We start from the raw sequence: 10,381 nt of genomic DNA, 5'->3' as shown, positions 1-10,381 counted from the left end.
TGTCAGAGTCACAGCAGGCATTCTAGGATGACAATCAGAAATAGGAATATCTGCTCAGTTGCAATTCTAGTCCAACTTGTATGTCTTGAAACCTAGAGAGCAGGCAGATGAATCACCATCCTAAATATTGATATTAATCTAGAGCAAAACATATCTTTTATTGTGTTTATAATAAGTACACAAAGATAGACATCATCGAATACACACAACTCTGAGTAAGACCTCCTCATACAATTAGTGGTTGTAAGGCATTTTCGAACTACAAAATGCCATATAAATGCACGATAATTAGATCATGAAACTAATTATGGTTAATAATATGACTAACCATCTTAAACTGTGTACGAATATAATAATAATAAGCAATATTACGTGCTCTCAGTTGAAGCAGACACAGCCAGAATTTGGTAAGGGGCACAAAACAACAGAGGATGCCTCCAGCATTCTGGGGATAGTACGTAGAAAATTAAGGTCGTATTTATCTGCCAAGGAGCACCGCAGGGATATAAACCACAAAAACAGGAGAGAAAAGAAGTCCAGTTAAGATCTCCTCCTTAAGTCCTGATTTCTGGCCCTATTATTTTGCTAAATACCACTACTACAACTCAGAACAAGTATAAGTGTCTGTGCATCTCTTACTAGGGACTGGGCACTGTTAAAGTGTTTTACATATATTAATTAGTTCCCACAACAACCTCAAGAGGTAGGTATACTGTTCTCCCCTTTTGACATATAAGCAAATCAAAACACAGAGAAGTTAAATAGCTTTCCACCGTGGGTGGCAGAGCTGGGACTTAGGCTACCCAGCCCCAGAGCCTGGCCAGTTACCACCACTCCATATGACAGCCACCTTTTCTCTGTTCCACAAATCAATTACATATATATATATATGTGTGTGTGTGTGTGTGTGTATACATGTATATATACATATGTGTGTATATATACGTATGTGTGTTTATATATGTGTGTATCTATACGTTTGTGTGTGTATAAACGTATGTGTGTGTATACATGTATATATACGTGTGTGTGTGTGTGTGTGTGTGTGTGTGTGTATATGTATTTTTTTTTTTGAGACGGAGTTTCACTCTTGTTGTCCAGGCTGGAGCGCAATGGCGCAACCTTGGCTCACTGCAACTTCCGCCTCCTGGGTTCAAGGATTCTCAGCCTCCCAAGTAGCTGGGGTTACAAGCATGTAATCCCATTACACCACCACGCCCGGCTAATTTTTCTCTTTTTTTTTGTATTTTTAATAGAGACGGAGTTTCACCATGTTGGCCAGGCTGGTCTCGAACTTCTGGCCTCAAGTGATCCTCCCGCCTCTGCCTCCCAGAGTGCTGAGATTACAGGCGTGAGCCACCACGCCTGGGTCAGATATGTATTTTCATCACTGGTTGTGCAAAACTCACTCCCCACCTCATCTTAAGAACTTAATGATCTTTTAGTAAAAGGCCAATACCGGCATAAAACAAATTTCTTCAGGATACAAATATTTTCATAATTTGTATTAACTCAACCTAAACTTTACCAGCCTGAATTGCTTCTTCAAGGCTTGACTAATACACTGTTAGGGAGTATTTTAAGCAGCCTCCACCCAAGTGCTTACCCTGTAGCTCTATTTATCTGCCTTAGGCATTTACTGGACTCCTTTCAGATTCTTTCCCTCGCTAATGTTTTCCGGTATCATCTGATAACTGAATAGAAAATGCTGTTCTGAATCACTACACCTCACTATCAACCATGTCACAAATAAATTATATATTATATATAAACATTATAATGGGCTATTTAAACTGAGCCAGCCGTCTTACCATGTGCTCATGTGGGATTTCCTGTTTTAATGTTGAATAATAATATATTTTACAGTTAGCAAAGCCATTTCACCTGCAGTCGTTGATTTGTTCAAAATCTGAGCATTTAAATCCATTGCCAATGTTTGCTTAAAGAACATTGTTTTCTTACGAGTCTTCCAAATCAGTCCTTACAGAAAGAACCTCTGAATACTATATGCATATATGGATGGCTGCGAGTCCCTACAAACTCAGCCTGTTACTTCCACTGGAGAAACAAAACTCTTGAGAATCGCTGAGCTGTAAAAATGTCAGAAAGCCGGTGTCCCAGGCGCCCTGACAAAGCCGGGAGAGGGCGGTGGCTGCCCCCAGGACGCCTCCTACCCCGGGCGAGGCCGAGGCCTCAACGCGCCCCCCGCCCCCGCGGCGTCTAGCGGCTCCGCCGCAGGGCAGGCCTGGCCGGGCCTCCCCGGGCTGCGGCGGCGCCCTCTGCAGGCCGCGGCGGGCAGAGCGGGCGGAAGGAACCTGAGCGGGGCTGCCACCGTGTCCCAACCGGAGCCGCCGCCGGAGCTTCCCGGGGCCCCGAGTCCGCGCCGAACGCCCTCCTCGTCGCCCGCCGTGTCCCGGCGCCCTCCGGAGCCGCCGCGCCGCCCGCGCACACCTGAAGCGGCCGGGCCAGGCCCTGCCTCGGTCCTCAGTTCGTCCTCCCCGCCCCGCACCGGCCTTCACTCTGGAGCGGCCCCGGCAGCCGCAGCAGGGGCGGCGGCGGCGGATCGAGGAGCTCTCCAGGTCGTCCCGGGAGAGGCTGCTGCAGTCCCGGGACAGGATGTTCTCCAAGTTCACCTCCATCCTGCAGCACGCCGTGGAGGCGGTAAGGCCACGGGCTGCGGGCGCACGGCAGGCCGGGGATGGCGGCGGCCTACGCTCCCCGGCGGCCTCGGGGACAAGCCGGGCGGCCTCGGCCCGGCCCTCGGCGGCCCTGGCCCCTGGTGGGGTGAGGCCCCAGGCGGGCGCCCTGGGTGGCCGCCGGGTCGTGGGGGCGCCCGGGGCCTCGGGCCTGGCTCTGCGCGAGTCCCCTCGGTCCCTGGCTGCCCCAGGCCGGCGGTCCCTGCCCTTCTCCAGGAGCCGGGGCGGGGGTGCCGGGGAGGACCTGGCCGCCCGATCCTGCTCGGTGGTCGCCTCATTCCTCTGATGGGGACGGTGATTCGGGGAGCACCCGGCGGGGTCGCAGGGAGCTCCCCTGGGCTCCCTTAACGTTAACCTTCTCCGGAAAAAAGTGGTCAGCGTTGAGCAAGACAAAAGAAACCAGCAAGCACCGTTTGGGCTTGGGTTCTGTTTTGTTTTGGTTTTGGGGGTAGGGGTGGGAGAGGCATGGTCTTGCTGTGGGGCGACCCTGGCGAGGGAGTAGCCGACCAGCCCCGGGGTTGCTGGCTTTTGCTTTCTTGGGCCTGGAGGCCGAACTCAGCTGAACCTTATGGATTGATCTGAAATATGGGTTTGGAGGGTCCAACCGAGTTTGCTTTCGACAGCTTCCAAGCTCGCGAAGCACAGAGACCATCTGTTTCCTTTCTTGTCTAGTTCTCTTCCTGGTCACTCTTCGTTTATCCTGCAACTGTACTCTCCTTTGAGGGTTTTAGACACCAGCATAGAGAGACAGTATTCAAGTATTCTAATAGACTAATAAGTGAAAAGAAACTAAAAGGAAAATGTCTTGTCACTGTTCTAGTAAGAATGTTAGTTGCTTTACTTGTTTACTTTATTCTGGGAGAACTGCCCAAATTGAAAACTGCATTCTGTGCAGAAACAATTACTTTGCTAATTTTTAACATAACATTCTCTTCCTATGTTCATATTATGTGATAGGGCACTTTAAAATGTACACTTTAAAAAATGTCAGATACAACAATGATTTTTTATGGGCAGGCAAAAATAAAATGGAGTTTTTGCCTTCAGTAATAAAAAGAAACTTTAGTACAGTTGTTATTTAAGTGATACATGGGAAGCGTTAAAATATTTAGCTCTAGGACAAGCTCTTGGGCAAATGTATCAAACAGGAAAAACAGGGTTTCATGAACGTAGAACAGTATTACACGGAGGGAAATGACAGTTGTAGACTTCAAGACAACTTCTAGTTTTTTCTTGCTTATGCACACTCAAGCACTTTTGTTAAAAGAACTTAACTGCAATTTATTAAAACATTTATATTTTGTTTTCTTTAAAAATACCAAGATTGATTTATTTATTTTTCGAGACCGAATCTCATTCTGTCACCCAGGTTGGAGTGCATTGGTGTGATCTCAGGTCACTGCAACCTCCGCCTCCCGGATTCAAGCGATTCTGCTGCCTCAGCCTCTCCGAGTAGCTGGGATTACAGGCACGCGTCACCACACCCGGCTAATTTTTTGTTTTGTTTTAGTAGAGATGGGGTTTCACCATGTTAGCCAGGCTGCTCTCAAACTCCTGCCCTCAAGTGATCGCCCGCCTTGGCCTCCCAAAGTGCTGGGATTACAGGCGTGAGCCACCACACCCGGCCCGAATCATTTTATTTTAACATTGAATATATGAGATACTTGGGAATACTTAATGAGATACTTGGTAATCAAAATTTATTATATTACAGTCAGCTGTCTTTTTTTTTTTTTTTTTTTTTTTTTTTGAGATGGAGTCTCGCTCTGTCACCCAGGCTGGAGTGCAGTGGCGCAATCTCGGCTCACTGCAAGCTCCGCCTCCCGGGTTCACGCCATTCTCCTGCCTCAGCCTCTCCGAGTAGCTGGGACTACAGGCGCCCGCCACCATGCCCGGCTAATTTTTTGTATTTTTAGTAGAGACGGGGTTTCACCGTGGTCTTGATCTCCTGACCTCGGGATCCGCCCGCCTCGGCCTCCCAAAGTGCTGGGATTACAAGCGTGAGCCACCGCGCCCGGCGCAGTCAGCTGTCTTATCCATAGGCTCTGCACCTGTGATTCAACCAAACTCAAGTAAAAAAATATTCGAGGGGGCAAAAAGTTCTGCAGAGTTCCAAAAAGGAAAACTTGAATTTGCCACATTCAAGTACTGACCTGAATCTATGTGAATGAAGTGATGTGTAGGCATTGTATTAGGTATTAGAAGCAATCTAGAGATGATTTAAAGTATACAGGTATGCATAGGTTATATGAAAATATTATGCCATTTTATAACAGGGACTTGAGCATCCTCAGATTTTAGGGAAGAGAGGTCCTGGAACTAGTCCCCCACAGATACCGACTATAATTTATATCCTTTACCCATCAGGCTAGTATTTACAGAAATAAGTACTTAGAAAAAGAAAGATGGCTTTCCTGCTCTCCTAGTAAAGGCTCATTTTTATCCGGAGGCCTGTGTTTTCTTGTCCTCGTTATCTTTTTATAATTGTATATATTAGCATCTGCCAAATTATCTGGCTCCTGCTCTGTAATATCCTTAGCCTACTTTGCTGAGGTTAGTGAGAAGAAGTTAGAGTGGCTTGTATTCACCTAGTCCTGAAATTAATGCATTGCATTTAGAAATGTAATGTTTTCATTTGCTTAGACCTAATGTTTTCATTTGTGGCACCACCTATCTTATCTTGATAGGTGGTTAAATCTCATGAAAAATGTTTCATGTTCTATACTAACCTTTTTTTCCCCCCTTTTAACATTCTCTCTTGGGAATGAACTCATATGCAATGATGAATAAGCCATCCTTGTGGTATTTGGATAATTTTTTTTGTAGCCCAAGATTAGTTTCTAGTTATTCAGTTCTGTTTATTAATTTGCTTGATATTTTCCTCTATGAACCAATCTTACCATTCCTCAGTTCATTTCATTAGCTCTTCTGTGCGTTCCTGTTCATTTTTATGCCCAAATTAGCATTTCCTGATGCAGTATTCCAATTAACGTAGTTATCAGGATTATACAGAGACAGAAAATACCTGGATGCTGACATGACCTTTTTTCATTATTTTGTTGGATCAGTCTGTGGAGTAATGCTTTTCCAACCATTTTGGTATGATTACTTTCCAGGTTTCCTTATTCGATTGGTGAGCCTTCAAATGAGTTTTTAATTTTTAATTAACTATTTACTTATTTTTCGAGACAGGGTCTCTGTCACCCAGGCTAGAGTGCAGTGACATGATCATGGCTCACTTCAGCCTCAACCTCCAGGGCTCAAACGATTCTCCTGCCTCAGCCTCCTGAGTAGCTGAGACTGTAGGCCAACACCACCACACCCAATTTTTAAAAAAATTTTTGTAGACACTGGGTCTCACAATGTAGACACTGTGCCCAGGTTGGTCTCACATTTTTGGGCTTGAGCGAGCCTCCCACTTCCATCTCCTAAAGTGCCAGGATTGTGGGGATGGAGCCATCATACCTGGCCCAAATAGTTTTTTTAGCATTGACCGGATGTATTCATTTAAGTGAGGCTTAAACATAGAGTTTTTCTTATTGTTTAATTAATGGTTTCTCCTCACTCCCTGGTAACTACTTACCAGGTGAAAAATATGACTAAGAGATTTTCTAAAATTAATATTTGAAAATGTGTTATTAAGCTGATAGACTGCATTTTGGGTATGGAAGAGAAGTTCACACCTTCTTGATTAAAAACAAGAACTGTAATGTAACTCTTGCCTCCCTTTTTAGAAATGACAGTCTTCTCTCAGTATAGAAATGATTGACCAGTAAGAGCCTTATGAAATGAATCTGTTCTGTTTGCCAGTTGCCACATGTCACAAGTCTGAATTCAGGCCTTTCTTGTAGTTAGTTCCAGGGTTAGATTGGATTGTTTTAACACAACTTCTTCAAAAGATAGATAAAACACTTTCCATTTAGTACAATTTGGTATTTGTTGAGAGCCTAGTCCTCACTAGGGAATGTGCCAAGGGCATGTTCCTCTTAAATTCCAACCAGTTCCACCCTTGAGGGTAGATTTATTCCAGAGAGGATAAAGAACAGTGTCAGGGAAGAGTTTTATCATTTTAGCTAATCCCTTTAATGGAAGTCATCTTTCAGAACGTAAGTGCAATGTTTTCTTTTCAAATTATAGTTAAGAGTTCATGATGATTGTTGAGACTAGCAATTCCTTAAAAATCTCCTGTGCCCTGGAAATTCAAACCACAAATCAAATATATCTCATGTTTTCTTAGGCATATTCTTTTCCAACAAGTGATCTCTAGCTTCAGTCCTTCACTCATTCAGCACATGTTTTCTGAGTCACCAGGAAAGCGTGGCTCCAAGTGAGGGAAACAAGGTGGACTTGGTGTGCTTGTGTCCTTGGTCACAGTGCTTACAGTCTCATTTGGGAAACAAACATACAAGTGAGATTACAGAATAAGGAATGCCTAAGATTGTGTTCTAGCCCGTAGAGCCAGACAGAATCAGGTTCCATTCCTGCCTCTGTCCCTTCCTTCTACACTTGGACAAGTTACTTGATACGTATACATTTCCATTTCTTCATTATAAAGGGAAGTAATTAAACCTATTATAGAATTGTTGTGAAGACTAAAATGAGATAATGTACATGAAGTGCTTACTGCAGTGCCTGGCACATAGTAAGTGCTCAGTAAAAGTCAACCATTATTGTCATTTGGATGATTGGTTTAGCCAGTGAACTCTATAGGAAAAGGAAGCAAGCATTTAGGATTGGAGTTGTTATAGAAGGCTCTCTGGAAGGAAGTGAGCAAGACTTTGGAGAGACAGAGAAGATGGGGAGGTCATTGGGAAAGCCGGGGGCAGAAAGCATTTAAAAAATCTGGGAGTGGGGTCAAGCGCGGTGGCTCACACCTGTAATGCCAGCACTTTGGGAGGCCGAGGCGGGTGGATCACCTGAGGTCAGGAGTTCGAGACCAGCCTGACCAATATGATGAAACCCCATCTTTACTAAAAAGACAAAAATTAGCCAGATGTGGTAGCATGCGCCTGTAATCCCAGCTACTTGGGAGGCTGAGACAGGAGAATCGCTTGAATCCGGGAGGCAGAGGTTGCAATGAGCCGAGATCACGCCATTGCACTCCAGCCAGGGCAACAAGAGCAAAACTCTGTCTCAAAAATAAAATGAAATCTGGGAGTGGAATGTTGATGATACATGAGACACAGTAAAAGCAGAGGTGGCTTTTAGAACACTAGTTTTCATCTGAATTATCCGTCTAGATACTTTTGTGTGACGGGTATATTGGACACAGTCCAGACTCCCAGTTGAAGGCAGTGTTTCCTTGGGTAAGTCAGTTAACTGATTTTGAGTCTTAAGAGTTTGAGCAAAATAGGTTTATCATGAGAGTTTAAGATCATACAGTATGTGCAAAATTTGCAGTATTACACCTGGTGCATAACTACTCATTAAAAGGCAGTGACTTCTGTGTTATTTATGTATTTATATATATTATCCAACACTTAACTCTGTGTCATGCCTGAGTTGGAAACCAGAGATTGAGTGATGAAAAAGATGATACAATTCCAGCCGTCATAGAGCTGACAATCTAGTGGAAGAGATGGATAATTAAACAATGACAAAAGTGGGATATGGGATAAAAGAGAGCAAGCCAGCTGGTAAAGAGTATCAAGGCATAGGCCGGGCGCAGTGGCTCACGCCTGTAATCCCAGGACTTTGGGAGGCCGAAGCGGGCGGATCATGAGGTCAGGAGATCGAGACCATCCTGGCTAACATGGTGAAACCCCGTCTCTACTAAAAATACAAAAAATTAGCCGGGCGTGGTGGCAGGCGCTTGTAGTCCCAGCTACTCAGGAGGCTGAGGCAGGAGAATGGCGTGAACCTGGGAGGCAGAGCTTGCAGTGAGCCGAGTTCACACCACTGCACTCCAGCCTGGGCGACAGAGCGAGACTCTGTCTCAAAAAAAAAAAAAAAAAAAAAGAGTATCAAGGCATATATAGGGACTCCATCCTAGGCAGGAAGAGCCTGGTCAAGCTTTGCAGAGAAAGCAAAGTCTAGTTAAGGGTTTCATGTCAACTTGGGGTTGAGATAGTCATTGCATGAATTTTTAAAAATTTAATTCTCTGTGTTGCAAAAAGTTAACTTGGAATCTCTTGGTACTGATTCACATATTTTTTTTTTAACTCAGAGCATCAATGTTTTTATGCAATGATAAAATAGGTAATTTGCATGTTAGAATTAGTAATGAAAGTGGCAAGTTTACTAGAAAGTTTTACATAAATAAGGAAATTTATTCATGTTTGAACAAGATTGTTACTAATCTATTAGCAATTTAGAACTGTTTAACTTTCTAGTTAAATAGGTGTCTTATTTAAATCTAACTCCTGGAGGGAGGTATTCACAAAGTAACACCATTCTGCTTTGAATTTCACTGTAACCTACAACAAAGGTCCTGACACAAATGCAGTAAGACTTCTCTGTCTAGTGACCAGAGAATACAGTTTCAATTCCCTTGAAATAATAAATCCCACTCCTGAAATAATCTGGAAAAAGGATACTGTAACTCCTCACGTACCCAGGAGGTTGCCTTGGAAAAATTTAACAAATCGTAGCATTTACACTTAAGATCTTAACTAGGTACAGTTCCTGAAACAACAGATTTCATTTGGGTTTGTCCCACTTGTGAATGCACTTAACTATATAAAGGTGGTCTATAGAAGTCAGGTCCAAAAAAATTAGGAAGAGGTTTTATGTATTTTGAGAACATTCTAAAAACAAGTGGCTGATTAAAACATTTTTTTTATCTAAACATTTCAGGAAGATTATACTATTTTCCCAAGTTAATACTTTGATTCTTAATTTTCTTCCTAATTTTTTCCCTCAATCTCCCATAAGTTTTTTTTCTCCCCATGTTCTCCTTGAAGTTAAAATACTTCCAAAGATTTTAACTCCTTTCTTGCAGTCTTTTTTATTTTTATTTTTTTTGAAAATAAGGTGAATATTTTATTCTCTTTACACAGTGCTATTTACAGTGGAAGATATTGATGATTGTTGAAATATTTTTAGGTCTATTTTATTCCATAAATACATTTCATCTTCTTGATTGAAACACTTAAGATGTTTATGACCAATATTTATAATTTGGACAATAGTTCGGAAATTGTTTCGACAGGGTTGCCAGCTCTGAGGTGGATGCTGAGGACACGAAGAAATCAAAATGGTACCAGTAGAAGTGCAAGAATAACATGACCTCTTTTAGGTCATCTGTTTAGAGGAAGTCTATGAAAATGGACTCTGGAGAAGTAAAGAAACAAAAGAATGGGTACTCCTTAGGCAGAGCAGCCCCAAGAGCTACTAGTTGGCTATTTTTCTAGTTATTTATTGATCATATGCTAAACAAGGGATGGATTATTCATGAACTTTCTGGGGAAAGGGGTGGGCCATTCTCAGCCTTGAGGGTTCCTCCTCTTTTTAGACTATATAGGGTATCTTTCAGACATTGCCATGGCATTTGAAGGCTGTCATGGCACTAGTGGGAGTGGCTCTTAGCATGCTAATGCATTACAATTAGTGTATAATGAGCAGTAAAGACAACTAGAGGTCACTTTTGTGACCATCTTGGTTTTGGTGAGTTTTGGCCAGCTTCTTTACCAAATGCTGTTTATCAGCAGGGTCTTTATGACCTGTATCTTGTGATATCAGACCTG

The 10,381-nt window shown here is 43.2% G+C and overlaps 1 protein-coding gene across 1 annotated transcript in view; it reads left to right on the top strand.

The window, feature by feature from the left end:
* Positions 1-2,281: 2,281 nt before the first annotated feature.
* The window catches only part of FAM160B1 (family with sequence similarity 160 member B1), a 43,891-nt gene continuing 35,791 nt past the window's right edge, over positions 2,282-10,381 (top strand). Inside the window, exon 1 of the mRNA XM_012505626.2 lies at positions 2,282-2,661. Within this exon, the coding sequence (XP_012361080.2) occupies positions 2,617-2,661 (45 nt within the window). The 5' untranslated portion in view covers positions 2,282-2,616. The remainder of the gene's footprint in view (positions 2,662-10,381) is intronic.

This window comes from Nomascus leucogenys, chromosome 3 (assembly GCF_006542625.1).
Source record: "Nomascus leucogenys isolate Asia chromosome 3, Asia_NLE_v1, whole genome shotgun sequence".
Taxonomy (NCBI): domain Eukaryota; kingdom Metazoa; phylum Chordata; class Mammalia; order Primates; family Hylobatidae; genus Nomascus; species Nomascus leucogenys.
This window is presented reverse-complemented; position numbering and strand designations above follow the sequence as displayed.